The 26,440-nt window shown below is 35.9% G+C and overlaps 1 protein-coding gene across 1 annotated transcript in view; it reads right to left on the bottom strand.

The window, feature by feature from the left end:
• Nucleotides 1–3,996: 3,996 nt before the first annotated feature.
• The window catches only part of RASGEF1B (RasGEF domain family member 1B), a 41,374-nt gene continuing 18,930 nt past the window's right edge, over nt 3,997–26,440 (bottom strand). Inside the window, exons 3-14 of the mRNA XM_012551985.3 lie at nt 24,140–24,262; nt 23,168–23,305; nt 19,645–19,857; nt 18,758–18,832; nt 17,088–17,183; nt 16,727–16,829; nt 14,930–15,009; nt 12,599–12,694; nt 9,842–9,937; nt 8,871–8,994; nt 7,892–7,964; nt 3,997–4,980 (exon numbers count right to left, since the gene is read on the bottom strand). Of these exons, the coding sequence (XP_012407439.1) occupies nt 4,956–4,980; nt 7,892–7,964; nt 8,871–8,994; nt 9,842–9,937; nt 12,599–12,694; nt 14,930–15,009; nt 16,727–16,829; nt 17,088–17,183; nt 18,758–18,832; nt 19,645–19,857; nt 23,168–23,305; nt 24,140–24,262 (1,242 nt within the window). The 3' untranslated portion in view covers nt 3,997–4,955. The remainder of the gene's footprint in view (nt 4,981–7,891; nt 7,965–8,870; nt 8,995–9,841; nt 9,938–12,598; nt 12,695–14,929; nt 15,010–16,726; nt 16,830–17,087; nt 17,184–18,757; nt 18,833–19,644; nt 19,858–23,167; nt 23,306–24,139; nt 24,263–26,440) is intronic.

The following is a 26,440-nucleotide window of genomic DNA, read 5'->3' as shown; positions in this document are numbered from 1 at the left end:
AGTGAGCAGAACCAGGGATACTCTAGACTCTGCCCCCAGGGTAGCCACTGGGCCCACTACCCACCTATTGAACTACTAATACCTGAACTGAGCCTCTTGGAACCTCACATACCTGCTGACCTCTGCCCAGGAATATATTCACAGTCTCTGGAAACCTACTCATTCTACTGAGTTTCCATCTATTGACATGGACCCTAGCACCAGCCTTCCTCAGACACTTGGACAACAGGACTGGGCAGATCTCAAAGCACCAATGACATTTAAAGAGGAACATCCCTTCCTGGCAAGTGCAGTCACTTGGAGCCCTGTCCATCTGTCTATGCTGATGCTATTACTAATTCAGATGTGACGTTAACCTTAGCATGCAACCCAGTCCATATAGTGTCACTAATATAGCACATCTCTAGGATTCCAGTCATCCTGAGTCTTTGGGTTTGGACCTAGAGGAAGCCCTCAGTAAGTGCCTCTGGCTTGTCTATTTCCTTCTGCCCCCTTTGTTGGGCTCCATGGATCCCCCACATGGGTTCTACACCTGTTCTGGCCTCTGTCTTCCAGGATGGACAGAGGTGGGAGAAGATTCCTTCCTAGAAAACAGTAGGTCTGAATTTCAGACTCTCTTTTGCCCTGCTGGATATCTACCAACATTTTTCCACAGTTAAGATTTAGGGGCCTTTTGCTTCCTTGTTGGAATTGCCAGAGCCTATCTGTTTCTTGGTCACCTAAAAACATGAAGTAAAAGCCATGTGGTTTCTAGGCCTCTTTTAACTCTGTGGATACCTGAGATATGTGAATTTCTCACTATATACCTTGCTGACCGGTTGACCAGACATGTTTTCTTAAGGAGATGAGGTGAATCAAGTCCACTAAAGCTTCAACTAAGGGCCATTGTATCATTCTGGCATATGCTTGATGTGTTAAGGCAAAGTCAACCTACTTTTTGTTAATAGGTCAATGACTTACCTATGAATGCCTTATTTTGTCCAAATATTGAACTAGAAGCAAGAGAATGGTAATTTTGGGCCACCTTCTCACATTGGAATAGTTAGCAAATTGGGATGAGATGGCCTCCTGGCTTATTTGTTCTTTTTGGTTATGTGTGGGGAATCTCGATTCCCATTGATACAGGGAAGTTAGTCCAGTGGATAGTAGAGGGGGATGACAGGGAGGGTATTAAGTGTTGGGTTCAGCATTGTTGACCCTTCTATGGGTTTGCAGTCTATTCAACTGCCTGCAAAATTAAGAGTGAAAGGTAACTGGCCAGTGCACTTGAGCAACTAGAGACAACTCTCGGTTTTTGAAGCTTTCAAAGACCATCCACCAAGGTCTGGGGGATAATTAATGGAGTTGATCTCACCTGAAAGGGGTAAGGACCAATTGTATGTAGTCAGAATACACAGTCCCAGGGATGGAAATAGTCTTTGACCCAGAAGTCTTACAGCCCAATTATGAAAGCAGAAACAACCTGAATGATAGTAGCAATGAGGAAGATGTAGGTATTGTGACCTCAGAGAATACAGCCCCAGGTTTCTTTATAACTACACCCCAGAGTATGATTTCCTCCACTGGGTAGAGTCTGTGTGGAGCAGAGGTTGGAAATGGGCAGTAAAATGGAAATTTCTGGAGTTAGGAAAGTTCAGTTAGTACCCTGATGAGTGGCTAGGGCAATTGCTACCTGAAGGTGAAGTCTAAGGGAGCCAATGAAGAAATTTTCTGCAGTGGAATTTCAGACTTGGGGAACTCTCTGAGAAGTCAACTAAATCAATTCGAGTTCAGACAGTGATCACACTTTATTCCTTTTTAGGTGGCTGAGATGGGGAGTAATAGTGGCTAATCAGGGTTTATTGTACAAATGGACATTATGAGGTGCTGTAAGTCAATACCTTTATGAGCACTTTTGGCACTGAATTTGCTGAATCTCAAAATCACTGCTCCCTCAGGATTCTCTAATACACTCTGGGGAAACAGCTTCAGATTTCCTTTCCCCCAGTGATAGTTTAGACGATTCTTCCCACAGGGTTTAGGAGATCTATTGAATGAACTTATTGAAAAGTCACCTGCTTTCTAATGATATGGGAAATGTGAAATTGTCTTTATATAACTCTGGGTGACTGAATTTTCATGGAAGAAAATGAGATAACTTAGCCTGCTTATTGGCAATCACGAGTCCTTGGATGAAAGCGAAAGGGTCTCTATCCAGCCCTTTTGAAAGAGGTCTCCAAAGGGGAACCTCTAAAGGTTTTTTTTTATAGTAACTTTTTATTGACAGAATCCATGCCAGGGTAATTTTTTTACAACATTATCCCTTGCACTCACTTCTGGGGAACCTCTAAAGGTTGTTTTTGCTTGGGCATTCAGTCATGTCTAATTCTTCATGACCCCATGGACCAAAATATACCAATACTGTTTATGAGTTGTTGATTTTTGGCAGAGATACTGGAGTGGTTTGCCATTTTCTTTTCCAGTGAATTAAGGCAAATCAAGGTTAAGTCCAGGGTCACATAGGTCTAAATGTCTGACATTAAATTTGAACTCAAGACTTCCTGATTCTAGGTTCGTCACTCTATCCATTAAGCTATCTCGTGGTATCATGTCCTTATAGGAAAGGGGGAAGTTTTTTTTTTTTTTCTGAGGTAATTGGGGTTAAGTGACTTGCCCAGAGTTACAAAGCTAGGAAGTGTTAAGTGTCTGAGATCAAATTTGAACTCAGGTCCTCCTGACTTCAGGGCTGGTGCTCTATCCCCTGCGCCCCCAAAACGGAGAAATTTTGGTTGGGAATACTGAGTGGGAAGGAGTGATATAAATAGAACCTTAATAAAGAGATTCCAGGATAGGCTGTTTGTAAGAGGCTTGTGTCTCCTTAGGCACTTCAGTAGAGATGTCAACCATGTCTCTGACATCACTGCTGGAAGTGTCCACACTGTGGTTCTCATGTTTCTCGAGCTCATCATGAGTACCCCACTAGGTGAAGAAATCTGTGATGGTATCAGAACCACTCTCTGTCTTGTGGTGCTGATGTTCCTTGTATTGCTTTGGTTCATCTTCACCATCTTGAATTAGAAGAACTTATGTGAACAGCAAAGACTTGGCCATCACCCACTACATGGGTCTGCTGTGAGACGTGAGGATTGGTCCTTTGGAAGGAGGAAAAGCCTTGGATCTCTGGTTTTGGTTCTCCTCTACTCTTTCACCTCCCTTTTTAACCTTTTCTCCCTAATTAAGGTAATTTCTTTGGAACTGTTATTATTATTTTTTTTTTTGGTGTGTATATATACACATATGTGTAATGTAGGTATACATACATGTATATATGTACACACATATATAGTCATGTACATATAAACATATATACACATACATATATACACACACATATATATATATATATATATATATATATATATATATATATTCCTCCCCCCCGCCCCTGCCCTTTTCTCCTTAGTACAGCCCATGTCAAGAATACTGTCTTCTAAAAGCCCTAATAGCATTTCAGTGATGGAAGGTCCCACTGAAGATCCTAAGAACCTTGCCACCAGAGGGTGCTATGTGATGGAACTAATGTCTTATCAGTTTTCCCACAACATGGCAGATGTGGACCTGGGTTTATCTTTTAGGACTGGGATTAACTTTTCCCAAGGACAACAAAGCAGCTCCCCAGGGCCCCGTGTTTATCTTGATGCTGACCAGATGAGTTTTTAAGGTTTTGTAGGAGGAGGATACATTTACCAAAGCTGCAGCTCAGGGCCTCTGTATCCTTGATGCATGGGACAGAATCGATCTTCTCTTTGTTAACTGTTCAGTGACTATGAGTTTGTCTTCAAACTGAACTTGAACTGAGAGTGGGGCATTAGGCTAACTCTTACACATGTGCACATCATGGGCTGATCATGTACTTACACATTATGTCGCTAGATCATATGAGCATAATATATTGATGCTATATACATCACATGCTGATTATGTGAATATTACCCTTAAAATAACCAAGAAAAGTGATATAATAGATATCTTAGATGTATTGAGTATTCCAGGAGAATCTTCCAAAAAAGCAAAATTGCTTGAATTTACACCGGAAAAGAAATAGCTATCATGGAAAATAATGATGAACAAAAGACTATTGAAGAAATAACAGTAGAACACAATGGTGATTTGTAAACAGCTCAGAAGAAAATAAAACTACTTTCTAGCACATCAAATAGTCCAGCTTCAAATGATGGTTTTCTAGTGGCCATCTTTCATGCCACAGTATTAAACTTCATAATTATTTTAAATAATTTATATTAGTAAAAATGAGTTTGCTAACCAGCAGCCAACTCAGTACCTTATGGGACTGGGAAAACATATCACATCATACACTCAATTAAAACAAATTCAGTAGACAGCACTGGATCAGTCTTTTTCTGCCAATACTGATTAAGCTGCGCTTTTTGGATTATTGAGCAAAGTCTTCTAACTGGAGGATTTGTCCTCTTTTGTTTCTAAGTGAACAACTTTCTATGAGTCAGCACTGAGTCTTAGCATGTCCCATTAGCAGCAAATCTCCAGCCCAAATAATGCAAAAGGATGCATGTACACATGGACAGAAATTCTCTCTCTCTCTTTTTCTCTTTTCTTCAGATACAAAGTGACTCATTCTCACGGAGAGTCCAAGAAAGATGGATTACATGGCAGTTCCAATAGCTTAAATGGATTCTGTCAAAGCTGTCCTCAGTCAGTGTCTGAGTCTTATACATGATGACTTAATCTGTCATCTGTGGGAAGTCTGTCCTCCATTTGTTCTCAAATAAATTTGCTTTCCAGATTCACATAAGCTCTCCTTCCATCTGCTGGGTTCAGGGCGCCCATCACTTTCCTACCACTGAATGCTGAAAACAACAATGATGACATGATATGTTGCTGAAGGAGCTAATACACAGCAGCGATGGTGTTAGCTACAGCAATGGACATCTCTCACATTATGCTCTGCCTAAGAAGTTGGACCTGAAAAAGAAATTAAACCATCCATTAGAGAATATCATGGATCATAGGGGTGAGCTTGATTTATACTTGTTCTGTAACTTGTTTTTACATACTTAGAAAATGAAAGAAAAGGTCCTAGGATTGTGTTTTTTAAAATCACTCTATTCTGGATATTAGATGATGCTTTCCTTCATGAGTTGAAAGGCAAATGAATTTAGATGAAGGAGAATTAAACTAATCTTCAAGAGAGGCTACTTCATGCAGTTCCATGTCAGAAACTGAACAGAGACAGACTTTTTCTATGATCTAAAGGAAAATAATGATTGAAATATGGCACCTACCAATTGAGAATACATTAAAGAATTTACAAGCTCCTTAATTTCTTGTTACTTAGCTTTTAACTCTGAAAATATGAGGTAATAATTAATAGAATTATTATTTTTAAAAACCCAATTTTTTTTTGGGGGGGAAGAATTTTTAAGCTAAATGGGGTTGCTTTAACCTGGATGAATTCCATTGATAAGTAGTTTGTCATTTCCTATTGATTTATCTAATACACAAACACACACACATACACACACACACACACACACACACACACACACACACGAGTTAAGATAGAAAAAATAGTTAATTGGCCAAGGAGTTTATTTAGTGGTTTCTGGTTCCTGTTGGGGGTCTTTATATCCATTACAATATCTCTCCTTCCAAAGTTTTTTTTTATAACTCCACTCCTCCACCCAATTCTGTGCCTTTAAATCTTTTTAGTCAATTAGAAAACTCAGATTAAGTCACTTAAGTCCCTCATGAGGATTTCAAGCAGAGAAGTTAGATGATCAATTAGCTGCCATGTGACATCGTACTGGAGATTTTCTTAAGGTATAAGCTAGACTACTATGGCCACTGAGGTACCTTCAAACTCTGCAGTTTTGAAACACTGAACTTATTCTTCTTTAGGACGTACTCTGGACTTACTCTACCATTCTTCAGTTCATTCCACTTCTGGGAATTCATACACATGAAATGTCATTCTACATTCTGGTTTCTGGATTCTGAGCAGATGGCTCCTCCTAGAACCTCCATTTACAGAAGGTATTCTTGTCTCATTCTTTTCCAGATTATACTTAGAACTTTTTCTGCTACTTTGTATGACTTGTGAAGGATACCTTTATTTCCAATTTTCTTCTCCTTTTATAATACACTTTCTTCCCCCATTAGAATGTAAGTTCTCTGAGGGTAGGGATTATCTTTCTTTCTATTTGTATTTATATCCCATTGCTTAGCATAAAGCCTGGTACACAGTAAATATTTAATACATGCTAGTTGACTCGGACTGAATCAGAAAACCTGGCTTAAATTTTCTGACAGTTACATATCAGCTGTGTGGCCTTGGACAGGTCACTTAATAGTAAGGATAGCCTTCAGTAACTTCATCTGTAAAATGGGAAAAATAATAATTGTACTACCCAGCTCACATGGTCATTGAGCTGATCAAGTGACAATGTGCCCAACTATCATCTTTTTCATCTGACCAAACTATTCAGACTTTAAAAAAAGACAAATGGCTTGGAGGACTTCAATACTTTTTTTTTTTTTTAAAGGCAATCAGAACCTTAAGCTTTTAAAGGCAACCAACAAGCAAAACCAGGAAAGATTCCAGTTCTGTCTTTTGTGTCTTTTCCCTATAATGTTAATTAGAATGGGAAGTTACACTGAATTTAAATTATACCCCTATTCCTAAGACATTGTACAATCACAGTATTTTACATATTGAAAAAAGCACTAGCAGATATTTCCCTACAAAAATTAGACTAAGTATCTGGCTAGTTACACCTCCATAATTACAGGCCAGTGGTCAGTTTCTGAGATATGTAACTATAGAGAGTGAAAGTATGAGTTTCTGAATGTTGGGTGAATAGTGTCTAATGTTTCTGTTTCCTCTCCTGTAATTGGAAAATTAATTATTAAACAATTTCTTCAGAATTCTCATTTCATTTTCCAGTAAGGTGAGGGATAATTCATAGTGTGAATATTGAATTTTTAGTATCTTTCAGTGGAAAATTTTGGCAAATTTAGACAAGAGCTATCTTTTATCCTGACTCATTCCTAACTATACATCTAACTTAAAATAGGTTTGATTAACGGTCTCCCCAAAAAGCTGAAGGAAGACTAGCTTCAGAGCCTCTAAAATTTGGATAAAAATATTCTAGTGCAAAGATTTAAAATTCCTGAATATTTTTGTACTAAGAATGCAAATAAAAACAAGATTATAGTGTCTTTCAACAACAAATTTACTTATGTTAACCCTTTGAAAAAAACCTCCTTTCTTGACTTTGCTTGATAAACATTCTTTCACAAATAGCATGATCACAGATCACAGAGCTGGAAGTGACCTTGGAGATGTTCTAGTCCAAATTGTCCCCTCATTTTAATGAAAGAAATTGAAGTCTAGAGGTTTGCAACCAGATCAAGATTATACAATTAGCTTAGCCAGGAAGGGTAGAAAAGGGAAGAGTGGGTAAAATCATCCCCAGACCCCAAAGTCCTGCCTCCTTGTCCAAAGTTCATTTCACTATACCATGGGTTAAGAATAATTCATTTCAGAATATGAAATAAGTGAGAGGAAAAAATAAAACTCAGAAATATAGTTATTTAACTGTCAGTTTCAAAAATAAATAAAGTGACAGAAGTGTTCCAACACTTAGGATAATAGTGAATCTACATGGGCTTTCCATGCACTATGGAGAAGAGTTCATTGTAAGGGAGGCAATATTGAGAAGGGAGTTCATGTGGGACACAGTGAAAATTTTAGGAGATTTAGCAGAACCACAAAGAGTGACAGACCATTTCATTTTTGTCTTTGATTGAGGGACTATAGTTAGACCATCATCTCTCTTAGATTTGTTGATAAGCAACAACCTTTGGCACATACCTTAGAGACTTCCATCTGTCCTTTTCTGTGTTATTTTCTGGGCCTTCACTTTCATAGGAAGCCAAGTAAAGAGCTGCAATTAGGAAAAAGAGAGATATTAGCAAAGGAGACTGTGCTCATTGCTGATATTCAATTATCCAGCTGCACCACTATATGATAAACACTAAATATGGATTTATGGATGCTCAATTCCATAGGTATCACTCATTTCTGATAATATGATAACTGAGTTCAGAATGAAAAGCTTTTTCATAACAGAACTCATTAAAATGCTTAGGAGAGAATTCATGCTGCATGCATACCCAAAGACATCAAAGAATCAGAGCCAAGAGGAAAAGAGAAAAACCATTTCTTGATTTTCCAAAACTTTTTTAAACTAGAAGAATTGCACATGTTTAATCTATATCAGATCATTTGCTCTCTAGGGGAGGGGGAAAGAGGGAAGAGAGGGAGAAAAATTTGGAACATAAGATTTTTTTGGGAACATAACATTTTGCAGTGGTGAATGTTGAGAACTATTTTTGCATGTATTTAGAAAAATAAAGTACTATTAAAATAAAAAAAAAAACAAATAACAAGAAACATATCAACATAAAAAAACCAAAAACAACAACGCTGTTTTTTCTTTCTTTAAATTACTTTAATTTCTTTAAACTACTAAGCAAATAACATTACTGGGCTGACTTTTCAGTTTTGTAAATTTCATCACTCATTGCTCTCACTTCACTCATCAGACATTATCCAGAGTTATCTCTTTTAGACAAAGTTCAAAAGGACCAGCTAACTCTGAATAACACAAATCCCAAAATTACTGCTCACTGAACTGAAAAAACAGAAACTAGAATAAACTCTTGGTCATGCTGAAGATCATAAAGGGAACAGGTAATCAGAGGACAGGAGGAACCAAGGACCATGTGCAGCCATTCTGATAATTCTAAGAGCAATGTCAGAGAGATCTTCAACCGAATGTGATGCTCACCATCCTCACTGAAGACTGGAACAGTGAGCAGATACTGCAATGTTTTCCGCTCTCTCTCAAAGGGACACTCTACTTGTTTCCATATCATAAATTCACTCACTTGTTTGGCCAGTTCCCAGAATTTCTGAAAGATAAAGGAGGAAATACATAAATCAAATCTGAAAGGTCCTCACTAATATAAGAAGGAAACAATTCTATTTAAAGTATTTTATCAGTGTGAGTGTTATCATTCTTTCTTTACTTCAAAATAGTGTTGTGAGATTTCCCAGTGGTTCTTATCCATTACCATAAAGGTTCTATCTCTACCCATAAAGAATTCTGTAAGAATCAAACTCCTGAATTGTAGGACCTGTATATTAGTTTTGTCACTTTGTGTTTCTAATATCCTTAACTTCCTTCTCTGTCACCTTCAAGACAATCAATTCATTATATATGTAGTCCTACAGAAAAAAAATCTAATTTCTCTTCCAAATAACAGACCTTTCCATATTTGGGGAAAGCTTTAATTACCCACGGTAGACATATAACACATTTTCAAAGTTTTGAGGTACAAGGAAATAAAGTCAACAATAAAAGTACCTCAAAAGAAAATTCAGTCTTTCTTTTTATTATTCAGAAGGCATGGAAAAGCCTGATGTTGATGTATCTCTCAGGGGCACCACTGTGAATATGAATATGACTTTATAGGAGAGACACATAAGTTGGTTGATAAGATGCTGCATTACCCTGCTTTTTAATAAATTGCTTTTTGTATACTAGGCAACTAGGTGGTGCCATGGATTAATCACTTTGTATTTATTTGGTAGTAACTCAAGAACATGGAATTAAGCAAAAGAACACTTAAGGAATTAGGTGGTTTGGTGGAGAAAGTGATGGAAGTGATAAGAGTCAGGAAGACCTGAATTCAAACCATACCTAAGACACTTACTAGCTGTGTGAATAAATATAAAGTGAATATTTAATCGACTCACCTCAAAGTTAATATGACCATTTGGAAGGCGATTTGCACAGCCCTCATTGAGGAAATAGATATCTTTGATAAAAAGACTGAAGAAGGGTATCACAATCTAAAGAAAACACAAAATTTTGGGTTTTTTATGTAAAGAAATGTGTCCAATAATGAAAAAAGATCAAGATCTTAACAGTAATTATAGAATAATAGCAACAATTTTCCTAGGCAATGTCATAGGATATTACTAGGCAAGAGATTTTCATTCAGTGGGAGGAAACTGCTTCAGTTTCCTCCTTGAAGGATTCTAATAAATTCTAGTAATAATTCTAAACAATTCTAGTAAAAGAGACAAGTCAGTAATTCCATTTTACAATTAGAAGCCATCAAGGAATCCCTAAGGAAAGTGATGGGGAATTTTGAAGATGGGAATGAGTTGGGGTCAGGGGAGAAATGATTGAAATATCCTAGTGGGAATGGAAAAGAAGCTCGTGATAGGTTTATTCCCAATTCCACAGATGAAAATTAGAACAAAATCTCACACAAAATCTAACTATTTTCACCTTCTTTATTATATACAATGTATTTAATAGTATGTTATCAATTCCAGGTCCAGGGTACATACTATTTTAATATGAATAAGCATCTGTGGAAACCCTATCTTCTTCCACCTCCAAAAACCTTTGCCCATTGAGAAGGTAAAACATTGGAATAGCCCAGAATTTCCAGGGCCAGCTGCTGCTTTCTGGTGAGAAAATATGATTTATATTTTACATAATTTAAATAAAAATCATACAAATACCATTGTATAGATACCAGGAGAAATATACAAAAGAGGAGAGGGTTATTTTGCCTTTATCCTCTCCTTTCCATCTTGGGGTCTCCTCCTTCACCCCATTTGCCACGTGATTAGTGTCTTCCTATTCCATAAGCAAACAGGAAAACATCTGATATCGATTATGTTCTCATGTAGGGGTCAGCAAACATGGTCCAAAGGCCACAAACAGGAACTGTTCTTAGCTTTCAGGCCATACAAAAACAGGCAGCCCTGCAGGTCACAGTTTTGCTGATTACTTCTCTAGTGTCATTGAATTAGTTATCTTAAGCAAAGGTTGTTGCTTTAAGCATTTCCTTTGTAATTGTGGAATGACAGACCTCCACAATTTGTAGAAGCCTTGAAGCTACCAGCAAGCTGGTGAGGAGCTCTGATAGACTATTCAAATTTGAGTTGACTGTTATCACATTTGTAGCTAAAAAAAAATACAATGGGTAAGTTGTTACTGATTTTTTTCCCATTCAGTCACAAAAAAATTAGGGAGACTTTATTGCATGATATCTGCGTCATGAGTTACATTGGATAGAATATCAGGCCTGGAATCAGGAAGACTCCTCTTCTCAGTTCAAATCCAACCTCAGACACTTATTAACTGTATGATGTTGGGGGCAAGAACTTGACCCTCTCTGCCTCAGGCCCCTCATCTGTAAAGTAAGCTGGAGGAAAAAAATGGCTCTAATATCTTTGCCAGAAAAACCCCTAATGAGGTCATGAAGAGTTAGCCATGACTAAAGTGACTAAAGAACAACAACAAAAGATTTGGTACAAATTCTTTCTTAATATGTTATTGCAAACTTTTAGATAACATTTTACTATTTAGCAAACTATATCATAATTCTTTCATTATTATTTCACTATTATTATAATACTATAAACTACAGTATTCACTGATTAACAGTTCTTTCTCATTGTTTAGTCTCTCCTTAGTCTAGGTATGAAGTCATATATATATGTTTGTATCAGAAGTTTGGCAGACTTATTTTCCTATTGTTTTTGTACATGGTTTATGTAATCTAGGAATTAATTTTTCTATGAATGGTTGATAGAATTCACTTTTAAGTTGATCTGGTCTTGGGGGTTTTTTCTTTGAGAGTTCATTTGTTACTTGCTCAATTCATTTTTCTAGAACTGAGTTATTAAAAGTATTTCTTGTTCAGTTAATCTTAGACATTCACCTATTTCAAAGTTTTGTTGCCATATAATAATAAGAGTTTCCTTTTATTTTCCTTTCTTTTGTTGAGAATTTTTTAAAATTTAGTTGTCTTTTTGTTTTTAACCAGATGACATATTTACCTTTATTTTAAAAATCTTTTCAAGATCAGTTTCTAGTTTAATTGATCAGTTCAATTTCTTGTTCCCGATTTTGTCAGTCTCCTCTTTGATTTTCAGGAGGGTTGATTTAAAACTAGTTATTTTTTAATGTAATCTTTCCTCAATCTTTTATTTTATTCTTTTGAAGATAACTTAATTTGCCTTGGTAAACAACAGAGGAAATATAATAGACACCAGGAAATACAATAAATAAAAATAGTTCTTATTTCCAAGGAGAAAGCAAAGATTTGGGCCTTCTTCCATGTTCACATAGGACTCTTTTGAAAGCGCAATAGGGAAACAGATGGGTCAAGACAAGGAGAGCAGGGCAGTATATCAAAAACTTTAATGCAGTTGTCAAGGCATGGTTACCAAGTTAACTATTAACAAAAAAATAGAAAAGCTTCCCACTCATGGTCAATTCATGGTATTATTTACTATCCCCTCTCTTTTAATTGTATCTTTTCCTCCTAGGTATTAAAGGAGGTGAATGTAGTGGGGTTCCTCTGGTGTGTCCAAAAAGAAAAATGAGAAGCACAATAAAAGGACTGACATTACTTTTCATTTTGGAACAAAACATGTGGTCTCTCATACTTAAAAAGTCTCTTGTATCAGTCTATTTTTGCAACCTACCTTCTCCCTGCTGCTGTGAGCTGTCAAAGACCTTTGTGCTGCTGCTCGGAGAGCTGTTCGGTAATTATAAAAATTGCTTGAAGGGTCCATCTGATGCTGCACACAGAAAAGAAATAGCATTGCTACTCAGCATCTCCTGATAATAAAAGACAATTATATTTTGTCTAAAAATGATAATTTTGAAAATGGCAAGCTAGTTTCAGTGAAGGCACTCAGATTAGGGGTAGAGTTTATTTTTAATGTAGAGGATAGATGGTAAAGTATAAACCTTTTCAGATGTCTTCAGATTTTAATATTTGTAGGAATTGATAAGCTTTAATGCTAAGTAGTCCAAATTTTTGGTGGTTATTTGCTTGTTTTTTTAATCTCATTTTTATTCCTTTTTAATCTGATTTTTCTTGTGTAGCAAGAATTGCACATGTTTAACTTATATTGCATTACTTGCTGTCCAGAGGAGGGAAAAAATTTTGGAACACAAGATTTCGCAAGGGTGAATGTTGAAAACTATCTTTGTGTGTATTTTGAAAAAATGAAAAGCTATTATTATTTAAAAAAACCTAATAAACCATTGAAGGAGAAATGAAATGAGACCTATTAGAGCAATGCTAGTAAATATGAAGTCACTTAAGTAATCTTAACAATATTTCTTCATCTTGAGATTTTTAGAATTGACTCATTCATCATCATCTCCTAGAATAATCCAAAGTAGTATCATAAGGATGAGAAAATACCTGGCTAAAGAAACAACTAGTTCCCTCATGTAATTTCATGTGATTATCTATCCATAAAAGGCAGCTATCAAAGAGGATAGAAAATTGCCCTTGGATCTAGGAGGCACTGGATTCAATTTGTGTCACTGGCTCATATGAGTTGTGTGCCCTTGGATGCAATGAATTTTTTGGTGATTGAGCACTAAGGCTAAAAATTGAAGAAAAGGTATTGAATTTGCACTTGTAGAAAAGGTTTTCTTACATGGGAATTTCCCATCATGAAATCACAAGGGCAGTCCCCTGCCCTATTCTTAGCTATTCATAACAACAACAGCATCTAATATTTGACTAGAGATGGAATGGGGAAGTGAATGGTGTGCAAGTCAGGAAGTCCTGTCCCCAATTCACACAGTTTACACCAGCCAATTTAACCTTTGAATATTCCTGGATAACTCTCTAATATCTTAAGTTGCAGAAAAGTTACCAGAATGCATTGGGAAGAATTTTCGTGAACTTGAAGTTCTGTATAAATCAAATCACAGGTCTAGAGAGGGAGAGCTGGGGAGAGTGGGAGAGGGAGAAACAGAAAGAGAGATACAGAGAAATAAAGCCCAGAAAAATAGACAGAGAGGGATAAAGATACAGAGAGACAAAGAGAAGGGGAGAGAGGGAAAGATAGAGGGAGAGAAAGAGAATGAAGAATGGAGAGAGGGAAGGAGGGAGGGAGAGAAAGATAGAGAAAAGGATGGAGAGAGGGAGGGAAAGGAGGAGGGGGAAGGAAGGAGAGAGAAAGAGAAGAATACAGTATAAAATTAAGGGAATGGAGCATTAGAAAACTTGGGTTTTAATCCCATCTAATATATTTGCATTCTGCATGACTTTGGGAAATTCTACTAAGTTTCAGTTTCCTATCTATAAAATGCATATGTTTGTGTGTCTCTATGTGTGTGTATACTATTGCATATAATATATAATGAATATATATTCATGAATTATATTAATTCATTATTATTAAATATTATTATTATTAAATTTTAATTAAATATTAAATATTTAAATTTAAAATTAAAAATATTAAATATATTATTAAAATGAATATATATGGAATATTATATATATGTTTATATACATATGTGTGTACATGGTTTTATTAAAATGAATATACAAAGTCTACACTATTACTCCACAAGGTTGTTTTGAGGTTGTGTGCTATAAAATCCTGTCATTATTTCAAAATAATGCTTTGAGATTTATATTATTAATAACAGTAACTGTATAGTTTTTGAGAGTTATGTGAGTTTTTTCTCTCAAAGTCCTCAAATTTTGCAAACTTCCTCTCCTTCTGCCACACCAAGTTTTACACCCAATGCTGCTAGTCGAAATATGGTTGAACAAATTCTATTGATAATATCTTTTTTAAAAAGGGAAAACTGCCCACTCATGATGAATCCAGAGCCTTGTTTATGGCTCCCATCTGCTCTAATTGCATCTCTCTTTATCCTGGGTCTTAAAAAATGATTATTCTGGGTCTCTTTGGGTGGTCTAAAGCCAGATCTGTCCAAGAAGATGGGAAAGTTGCTTCCCTTTGTAGGGATCCCTTCAGAACATCAAGTATGTTTACCTCAAGAATGTCAAACTTGGCAGTCTTCACTTTGGCCCAGGTTTTCTTTAGCCGTGAGACAGGGCTCATATTCATACCAGCTTTCCATGTAAAATTAAAAAAGAAAAAGACAAATCAAATGCAGAACTTTATTCTAAATTCTGATTCTAAAAAAGTATCCATTATCAATAATGTTTCTGCAAATGACTACAGATTGTAAACTCTAGTAACTATACTTTCTGTTCCTCATTCCCCTTTCCCCCCCACTCCCCACCTTGTGCCTGCTCTATTATTTGGCACACAGCAGGAGTTCAATCTAGTTTTAATAAATTAAATGCAAATGTCTTCAGAATTAAACAGGAAAATTGCTCCCAATGGCCCAACTGATTTCAGGTCTCTGATAGTCATACTTTCAGAAAAAAAGACAGGTACTCTGGTATTACCCTATATTAAAAAGAAAATTACAGACTGGTACAAAAAAAGGTAAAGACTAGACCTGGAATCAGGAAGACCTGAGTTCAAATGTGATCTCAGACACTTCTTAGCTGTGTGAACATAGATCATTTAACCTCTCTGCACTTCAGTTTCCTCATCTGTAAAATGAGGATAATAATAGCACCTACTTACAAGTAGAAGATGAAATGAGAAAATCTTTGAAAAGCACTTAGCACAACAGTGCCTTACTACAAATATTTTATAGTCCTATGTACTTTATTTCATGCATTTAAAAATATTATTCTGTCTAGGGGTCCATATGTTTCACCAGACTGGAACAAAAATTATTAAGGACCCCTGCAGTTTAAATGGGTGACTTGATTTTTTTTCTCAGTTCTATTTAATTCTCCAGCTAAAGTGGCAATGAAATTTGTTGCATTTTTTTGTCACTATGTGTTAAAGATTTTTTTAAATGGCAGAGGGGAGAGAGAAAAAAGACCCAAATTACAGACATAACTTCATTTTGTCAATCCTCTAATTTTATTTATCTAAGTCAGCCATATCTATACTTCTTCAAATACTATTTGGACTCTATTTTTGTCCAAGACCCTACACCTCATATATAATCTTTCCAAACCTTTGTAAGAAGTGCTTCTGCTGTCTTTAATTATATAAAATCAGTCAGTCAACATGGAAGAAGTAAGGAAAAAAAGGAAAAAAATTATATGATAACTTCATTATAGTTTTAAAAGGAATAGCAAGCTGTATATCTATTATGTATTCTATTATGCACAGTTTCATTATGCTGTTATGGAAATGCTTGTTTTATTCCATAAATTAAAAATTAAATGAATTACTATTTTTTTTAAAAAATCAGTTATTCAACAAGCATTTATTAAGCACCTACTATGTAACAAACATTGTGTTATGTCATAGAAGATATAGAGAAAGGCAACTACAGTTTGCTCTCAAAGAGGCGATGATCTAAAGGGAGAGCAAAGTACCTGTACAAAAGGAGCAAGGCTAATGGGAGATGATGGTAAGAGCTTATGTCAAAATATTCTTAGACAAATGATGAGAAGTCTGAAAGCACTGCCTTTAGATATATATCGTCTCCCTTTCCTTTCCCTCCCAATTACACTGCCAGCAAGCTGAGGATTGCCAAGTTCCAAGATGGACCAATGCTAATTAAGGTGTTCCAGGTGTCTTACAAAGCTGCCTCTCTGTGACTTTAAAAGGTGTTTTATATATTTTTTCTCTTAAGGGTTCCATTCTGGCAAGATTTATAAAACCCTCATCTTCTGCTCATTTTTGGTTGACAGTTGTTTTTCTATCAATCTCCATTATGAGGAAAATGGCAAAATCCCTTCTGAACATACTCACATATTATTGCCATCAAGGAGTTAAAGTTTCCAATGTTGAAACACTCTCGGGCAACATCAATGAAATATTCAATCATTCTTGCTCGATGTTTCTTTTTCACAGGCTGAAAAAAAAAGGTAATGGATTGTGACCTACCAGAGGATGGACAGAAAGCCAAGACAACCAGTACGGAGGAAGCCTGCAAGTGCATGCTGGAAGGCCAATGCAATGATTACTGAGATCAACAAAAGGAAGGCTGGAAAGGCAACACAAGGACTACTGAACAAATCTACTGGAGGATGGATGTAAACACAATACAGTGACTACTGAGAAGATCAATGAGGGCTAGCTGCTAGAGGACAGGACAGGATCTGAATCTCACCATGCAGATTTCAGTGGCAACTAAGTAGCTGAGTCGATTAAACCATTCCACATAAGCTTCAAGGTTTCGTGTCTTTTTTGGCTCATCATAACAACTCTGAAGAAACCCAAGAAAAAGAACAGAAGTTATTATTACTAATTATTAGAGGAAAGGAAATGCTAAAATTGGAAAACCTGGAGGAAAGGATAAAGTAAAATATTTTGCCTCTACTCAAGAGTATGATGATAAAAATTTAACAACCAGATCTCTAGAGGAAAAAATACATGGCACTTTTGGGGTTTAATCTGCATTACTAAAATTCTCTCCATTACTTTCTTATATTATATACATATATAATATATTAATATAATATAATATATACAATAATATATAAAATCAAGGCACCCAGATGTTAAATGACTTTGCTTAGTAGGTGACATAGGTAAGATTTGATATAAGTTTAGAAGTCTGCCTCCATGGTTTTTTCCATTATTCCAAGGTGCCTCTTACTCTCATTACTATGAGGATATGTCCTCCTCATCTCTGGGACTCAATCAAAAGTAAAGCAGTTTTTTCCATTCCCAGTGCCTTGTACATGGGAAGTGCTGAATACATGGGGGTGTCCCAAAAGTTTTAATGCTGTTTAAAATTTTGATAGCTTAAAATTATTTTAAATGTAGTCTTACAGATGGTATCCCACAAGTCTTAGTGCAGTTTTAAGTTTTAATGGCTTAAAATTCTTAAAGGGGGTAGGGTGGGTGTCCATATTTTAACCTGTTAAATTTTAATAGATTAAACCTCCACTAAGACCTTTGGAACACCCTGTATAAAACTTTATTGAATGGAACACATGACAAGCTAGGTGGAATATAAGGGAGAAGCAGAAATGTTGGAATTTGTGATCTCTAAGGTTGTAAAGAAAAGCCTTCACCAAACAATCATTAGAGACCACAAGGCACTTAGCTCAAACGCAAAGTTCCAAATCAGGTTAATTATTCTTTGCTTTCCCTCTGGAAAGTCCCCTTTTACCCTTTCATTGATGAATTTGATCTTTAGCCTCCTATACTGAGGAGAATAATAAGGACAAAAGGCAGCTGTTACCCTTGCTTTCTTAGGATGGTGAATTCTAGGAGAGTTCAGAATGTTCACATACTGTCTGATAAACAAAAATGTGTCTTGCACATTTAGAGAGAGAGAAGCATTTGAAAGTTTTATATGTTTGCTGGCTTCTCCCTGACAATGTCAATCATTTAACGAGGAGATCTAACCACATTTTAAGGAAAGAAAAATATTTCTCACAACTATTTGTCAGCCAGGTAAGTTTCCCTACATTGTCCTTTTATCTGGATCTAAAGGTAAGTGGCTTCTGTTTTCTAACAATAGCTCTAAAACCATGACATTTATCACTATCAAAATTAAGCATCAAAATCTAAAGTTATAATTACCAAAGTTCCCCAGGAAGGGGGAAAGAGGCAAAAAAAAAGAAAATCCATGATGAGCTAAGGCACTTGGGAGAAGCACCTACTGTCACAAATTAAAAATAAAACAAATATTGTTTATTGAACTTGTTCACAGAAAACTGGGGTAATGAAGTTCCTAGAAGCCCCAAGATTCTATTCTATAGAGTTTAGTACAATAGGCTCACAGATGCAATTTTAGCATCTTAGAGAGTAATTTCAATGGTCTTTTACCTTGTCATTGTCCAAAGGATCCTTCTGTAAAAATGCCTGGACAAATTCTTCTGGTCCAATATAATTGAGTCTCTCCTGAAAAATTTAAAAACAAAACAAACCATGGCAATTCATCAATTTTCCCAACTACATAATAAAACAGGAGAGGCAATGTATCCCAGTGGATAGAGAGCTGATCTTGGAACCAGGATGATTTGGGGTGAAGTCTATCTTTCGTACATATGGATGGCCATCCTAGGCAAGTCACTTAACCTATTGATTCCCTGCACAGTTTTCTAAGGTTATAGATTGCAATATGGGTGCAGATTTAATTGAGTAGAGGGAGTTTTCTCACTTGGAAGTTCCCTATACCAATGCCATGTCTGATTCAAAAATAAAAGCATTGACTATTGGCAACTATACTGTTTTTCAAGTTGTCCTGAGAGAAAGGCTTTCCCTCAATTGTTTTAATCTTATTTGGAAGGAAGTGGTTCTCTTCTTTAGTGAGTTCTTTGCGTTAATCTTGGAGAAAATCTTTTTTGGTCTGGAATGAAGCAGCCTACCTGGCTGGGAAGGAATAAAAAAAAATGGGATAACCTTGCAGTTCCTCATTGATTAGGTGAACTGAAATTGACACATGTGCCTATTCTTGATTGCAAATATAAAAATTAAATACAAAAGTTTTTGTACTAGCTACCATTTTATTCACTTCTCAGGTGCCTACCATTACTATGAATAATCAAAAGTTTGATGGAAGGCATGATGATTTAGTAAAATAATAACTTGTGGATGTCCCATTAGTCTGTGGGGCCCTCACTTTTTGTAACATAGTGTCTGGCACATAGTAGGCATTTAACAATACTTGTTGATTGATTGGGTGTAAAGTGGAGAAAAAGCAGCTACTTTACCAGTTCTATGTGAGTCAACTGTTGTGCCAATGTGTAAGGATCACTGCAGATGGTAATTATATCTCTTTGTATTGACTGCGGTTTGGACTTGAGAACTGTAAGCCGATCTGTGGACGTTGCATTAATTTTTGCGAGGACTTCCTCATACTGGCCAAGAGTAGCGAGCTTTCGGATCAGACTCTGTATCATCTGCTGAACAGTCTTTCTGTATGTCTGCCATGACACAAAAGAAGAGAAACTATTGCAAAGAGTTTCAGATTTTTTTTAAACATCATAATGTTAGCGTCTACATGGCTGTCTTGCAAAATCCATATTACAGGTCTGTTCTGATCACCAGAGCTTATTTGGTCCTGCTCTCTGGTGACCTTGACGCAAGCTAAAGGCCCCAGGGACATGGCAGAAAGAACTGAAACTTCTCTATCATCAGTCCTTAGTCCTGGGTCTGCAATGAGATCTGTCAGGAAAAAAATTCAGTTACTCAATGTAGACTCTCTAGGCCATCCCAAGTGTGGAGGACATAACACATGGAACAGGTAAATTCATTTCATTCCTTAGTATGTTCTAGTATTGAACAGGGAACCAGTAACATTTGATATATCTTCTCACCAAATATTGCCATTCCCTCCTTGCTACCGTGACCACCCAAAATTACTAGTGACATTTAGGATGAGAAACCAGGACATACTCCTCTCCCCAACCAAACCAGATGCTTTGTTCATCATAGCAGCTCTGAAGGAGCCCAAATAAGGCAAGACAAAGAGAAAATGAATTTTTTATACACTAGCCTGAGGTGCACAAGACAATTTTCCTTTCAATACAGAAGTTAATTTGTTTTCACATTAAAGGAACCAATTTAATCTAACAATTTACACAGCTTTGTTTGTTCATTCAAAAAATACTCACTAAGTGCTGTCTATATAAAGAGTTTAAATTATTTTTCCAGTGTCTCTGAGGAGTTAATACCCAATCCTGCAGTACTACTCTACTTATCTGAGAAAACTTTTTAATCTTCTGTCTCTAAAAAAATACTCATTTTGAAATTTCCCCACAAACAGGACTTTCTTGGGTCACAGATATGTTGGGTATGTAGAAGAGCTATTGTTATCTTCTTAGGGAAAGGTAATTGCTACTTTCTTTAAGAGATGATTCCAGTCATCAACAGTCCTTTCAGGATTCCTCTCTGGCTCATACTCCAGCCCCTGCCCACTTGCAGAAATAGCTTTCTAGGACTACCAGATGGAATGGCAATTAGAATCTGAATAACCTGCCCACTGTAACTTCTCAGCAGGTCATCAGCTGAGTGTACCAAGAGACAGGCAACGGACAGCCAGAAGAAAAGAGCTGGACTCAATTAGGAATAACTCCTACTGCTTCCTTCACTTCTTATGAACAGTAAACAGGTCCAAAAGGGAACTCATAGTATTAGGGACAGGATCTTTCATCCTTGTGCAAAGGTCAGGGGAAGAGTCAAATCAAGGGGGGTAAAATGAAGTTCTAAGATGGAAAAGAATGCTAATGTACTGCTTAGAGAGAAGTAGAATATAAATGAAGAGGATTGTGAACACATGGAGAAAGTCATCAAAGGCCATTCAGAGAACAAAGAACTAGAGAGCATTTTATATTTCCATTCCTGAATAATTACTGTTCCTACATAGCTCAGTTATAGAAGCCTAACTCCCTGTTAAATGTTTTTCTATGTTCATTTTTTTACTGTCAAATATTTACTCCCCCTCCCCAATTTTAAATACTGATGACAGCAATTAACTGGAAAGTCAGAATTTAAATATAAAAATAACTCCTATCATCTAGAGTTATTTGTCACATAACTACCAATATCAGCTTCAATTCATATTTTAGTTACAAGGGATGCCACTGGAGAAAAAAACAACACAGTAAGTCCAATTATATAGATTTGTCCTAGTAGAAAAATTTACTAGGAAAAAATATTTGAAGATACTGTCATCATTGATGAGTAAAAAGTCTCATCTCCAATCTAGGGAAAAACCTGACACCTTCTAATGATTGATACCTAGAATGTTAGAGTTGAAAGAGGCTCTGAAAACCATTTAGTCACAATTCTCATTTTATAATGAAGAAAAATCAGGTCCAGGAGGTTAAATAGTCACCCCCAAGATCACAAAATTAGATCAAGGATAGCACAAGAACAAAGCCAGGCCATTGTTTTTATTGACTTTGAGGCAACACAGAGAGAAAATAATGAAACTATAAAATGATAAGTTAATGGAGTGGTAGTGTGACCCTCTGTCCAATTCACCTTTGCCCCCCACTCATGATGCAGCTTTAATCAATAGTACATAAGAGCAGTAGAACAACTAGGATAAAAATCAGCAGCTCCCCCCAAAAACAACAACCAAAAAAAACAAAAAAACCAAACTCAGTAACTCAGTCAGCAATGGATAAACCCAGTAAGAAATTCCTTCTGGAAAGAATTTCAATAAAAATTATATTATAGTTCCTCCTTGCCCTCACCATGCTTTAGTTTAGTATAATATGTTTACGAGAGTTTTTTTTAATACTAAATGCTACAATATTTTCAAATGGATACTTGAATTAAAATATTAAAATTCATATGATTTTTAAAAATTGGTTAGAAAACAAAAGGAAATAATGACAATGATGATGAAAAATGTTTATATGGTCAATGTTAGAGGCACTGTGGGAAGCTAATCATATGCTGTCATAGTTGACCAACATGTTGGTTGGTTTCGCTAAAGTTTTTCTTTTTCTGTTACATATTTCAGAAAGTGAAGTTTCCTTAATTCTTTTACACCCTTTGCTCCATCACTAATAATAGCCTGTCCAGCCCTGACTTATTCCCAAATTTATCTATTTCACTCCTATTTAAGTTTTGTTAAAAGAACCTGTACCTTTTACCTTTTTTTTTTTAATCACTAACACTTAGGCACAGTGCCTAGCACATAATAAGCACTTAATAAATAGTGTGTGTTTCTTTTTTTAAACGGATGGGCAACCTTTAATGCTTTAGGCTGATTTTTGATACTCTAAGTTATGAAGATGTCAACTCTTAAAGGCAGAAAAAATTTCCTTACTAGGGAGTTTCCTATACCAATAAAATCTCAGGTTCAGTCTCAATACCTTAAAACAATCATTTTCCACTGGATGTACAAGGCAAAACTCTGACACACTTCAAGTCTTGATCAAAAACAAAGCAAGTTTAGCAGAGACTAAACATTCTAGAGCTGTAGAATCTAGACCCAAGAGTGAGTCAATAAAAATTTAACAACCGGTTTTGGGGATACACACATGACACACTTTTAATTAGCATTATTAATATTTTCTCATCACTTTCTTAAGTCTAGATAATCAAGAAAACAATAAATCAAGCCCTGATTGTAGTAATTGAAGAGTAAATGCTTATACTGAAAATCTAGACATTCCTGTCTATACCTTATAGCTCATTGAGTTCAACATGCTCATTCAGCACAATTTACCACATTTCTTTGCTCTAGTTGGGCTAAATTAACAGACTAGGGTCACCAACCTCCTCTCCATTGGCTATTCGATGAGTGAGGTCTTTCAAATTCCTCATCATTCTTTCATCTCGAAAATCATATGGAAATGTCTCAGTCCATTCTGTTAGGAGTTGAAGAATTTTGGGTGCGATTTTTCGAATTTGGCTCTAAAAAGAAAAAAAGAAAAATCATATCATCGCTTTCCACCAGAGAAGGCTACTAAGGAATAATCATGTAAATAAAAATTCTGTTGGCTGGGAATGTAGGTGAGAGGAAACTAAAATTAGGGGATGAGTCTTTGTTTCCATGGTTTCCTTTGTTATATCACTCTCAAATGGATAATTAAATAAAGGAATACAACCAGAAACAATCTAATGCATTTTTTTTTTTACTCCCTGCCCACTTTTTTTTTTTTAAACCATTCCTTGTGATCTATGCAGACTCATGATGAGATGCAATATGGTAGCATGAACTCTGGACTGTAAACTGTAGTTCAGATCTGTCTTTTACTAGCTGTGTGATTAGGCATGATAGCTGTCTCATCTGTGAAATAGGACAAACATTTCTGCACTACCCACTTCATGAAGCTGCTGTAAAAAAGCACTTTGTTAATTACATAAAATGCTATTTTAATAATTTTAATTTAATTAACTGGAGAATCTAGGTGGTACAAAAGATAGTGCTAAGTCTGGAACTAGGAAGATTTGAGTTCAAATCTAGCTTCAGATACTTCCTAGCTGTGTGATTCTGGGCAAGTCACTTAACCTCTGTTCACCTCAGTTTCTTCATCTGTAAGATGGGAATAATAATAGCACCTACTTTCCAGGGTTGTTGTGAGGATCAAATGAGATGATATTTGCTTTTAATGAATTCCATACTATGTCTACTTAGCTTAAGAATTATTAAGTTCTTAATAGTACATAAAGTTCAGAAGGGTCACACTATGAAATAACAGGACTTGGCAATAAAACTGAATTAATATTTCCAGATTTCATTCTTACCTTGTCCATGGTGGGATCACTTAATCTCTGGTGCTCAGTGCACAAATGGCAGACCTTGGCCATTAGTTCAAATGGATGCATGAACAAACGAGAACTGAGTAGAAAGGTAAATATATATGTTCTCTGCGGGCAAAAGAAAAAGGTAAATATAAGTTAAGAGAAATCGCAGGTTCACATTCCTACCAAAATATATGTCTCCTACATAGTGAATTTATCATCAATTCAGTAGTAACTTTGCAATATATTATGAATATCATGTATATAGGTATGAATTTTTAAACTATAGAATTCAAGCTGGAATAAGAGGTACTGTGCATGATGGAGTTATGTATTTTATTACAGCTAAGTTAGCTCAATATACACTTTAAGGGTTGTGTTTAAACCCTGGATTTTCTTTCCCTATATATTCTTAGGTGGATAGAATATAAGCTCTTTTGAGAACCAGACAGTTTTGTTTTTGTCTTTGTAGCTCCAGTGCTTGGTACCTAGTAGTAATTAATAAATACACAATCACATGAGAAATCCTCATCACATTTAAAAAGGAAGTGAGAGTTGAGAGCTTGGCTCCTAAGGTTATCCAGCAGATATTTGTATTTGGTCTTGAAGATGTGAGAATAGGCAATGTGACATTCCTCTAAAGTTACCAGACTTGTATTAAAAACCCAACCCAACGTGCACCGAGATTTTTTTTTAATTACAATATAATAAGTTAACTCCTTTTAAACTTAAGAAAAAAACAACACACCCTATGAGCAGCACACTGAAAGGAATGCTTGAGCTAGAACATTTGAAAGCAGGTCTGTCAAGTAATCTATTTGTTTGCTCAAGAACTGAGTTTGAGTACAACATACCACTGTATACTTTACTGTAAACTTCTTGTCTCCTGAGAAGCCAGTAATGAGGCAAGGACTGTTTGTTATAGTCCTTTCAGAATTTCTATGAACCAAGGAACCCCACAGAGTTTCATTTTTTCCCTCAAGCAACTCATAAACAATTAAGGAATTGAACAAGAAATCCTTCTTACTTTTGATTATAAGTAACCATGTGGTATTATTTCTGAAAAGACCTTACAAGAAATCATAAACACACAGAGCTTAGCAATAGTCATTACAGCAAAAAAGAAGGCTATTCTTTTCATGGAATCTTTTATTAGGGATTATCACATTTTAAAAAGCATTGAAAATGACCAAGATGTCCAATTGGGGTGGGTGGGTGGTTTTTTTTTTTTTTTAATGAGGACTTAATAACCCTGCCTCTCCTTACCCAAATACCCCCTCCCACAAATCACAAAGAGTTTCTCAGTAAGTCAGGATAATTCTAAAAAATGAGAGGGCCATAGAAAAAAGCTGGCTCACAGCCAAAGATCCATACAACCACCAATGAAATATGGCTTCAGTTTGAATCTTTTAAATGCTAAACGCTAAAAGTTACCATCTTTTCATACAGCCCATTCTCTCTCTGTCTCCAAGTAGATACATATATATTATATTTCACACATAAGGTTATATTTACACATAAGGTTACAATGCTAGGACTTACTGAACAGAAATGAAATGGTAATAGTCAGAAATGGTAATAGAAATGAAATGGAGAATCAATGGATGTGGAGGGAGGGATGGAGAGAGAGAGAGAAAGAGAGAGAGAGAGAGAGAGAGAGAGAGAGAGAGAGAGAGAGAAAGAGAGAGAGAGAGAGAGAGAGAGAGAGAGAGAGAGAGAGAGAGAGAGAGAGAGAGAGAGAACACCTTGGAATTAGAAAGAGCTGGATTTAAATCTCGCCAATCTCTAACACAAATAACCCAGGGGCAAGCCATTTAACTATTCATTAGACACTTCTCTAAAATGTTTTGTCCATGGATAGGGCTTGCAAGTTCCCAATAACAATGACACCACAGGTCTAAGCCCCAAAATCTTAAGATAGAGAATGTACAAGGACCATTCTGACAGGAGTCAGGAAGAGCCTCCATTTGCATGACAACAGAACTAGGGGTCTTTTAAAGGCTTCAGTAAATTAAACAAATTGGAAAAATAGTAACCTCTGAAAATTCTGCTGTGCTAAAAGAAATGAGTAAAAAAACAGCTTCAAAGTGACATGGAAAGATTTAGATGAACTGATACAGGATGAAATGAGCAAAACCATATTATAACATATTATAACATTAATATTATAAAAAACAATTTTGAAAGATATTGATTAACTATATAATCAACCATGATTCCAGAGGACTGATAAATAAATCAAAAACATGATAATCTTATGACAACGAGATGATGGGATCAATATGCAGAATAAGACTATATTTT

This window comes from Sarcophilus harrisii, chromosome 6 (genome assembly GCF_902635505.1).
Source record: "Sarcophilus harrisii chromosome 6, mSarHar1.11, whole genome shotgun sequence".
NCBI classification, from domain to species: Eukaryota; Metazoa; Chordata; class Mammalia; order Dasyuromorphia; family Dasyuridae; genus Sarcophilus; species Sarcophilus harrisii.
Note: the sequence above shows the minus strand (reverse complement) of the source record. Positions and strands in the feature narration are given on the sequence as shown.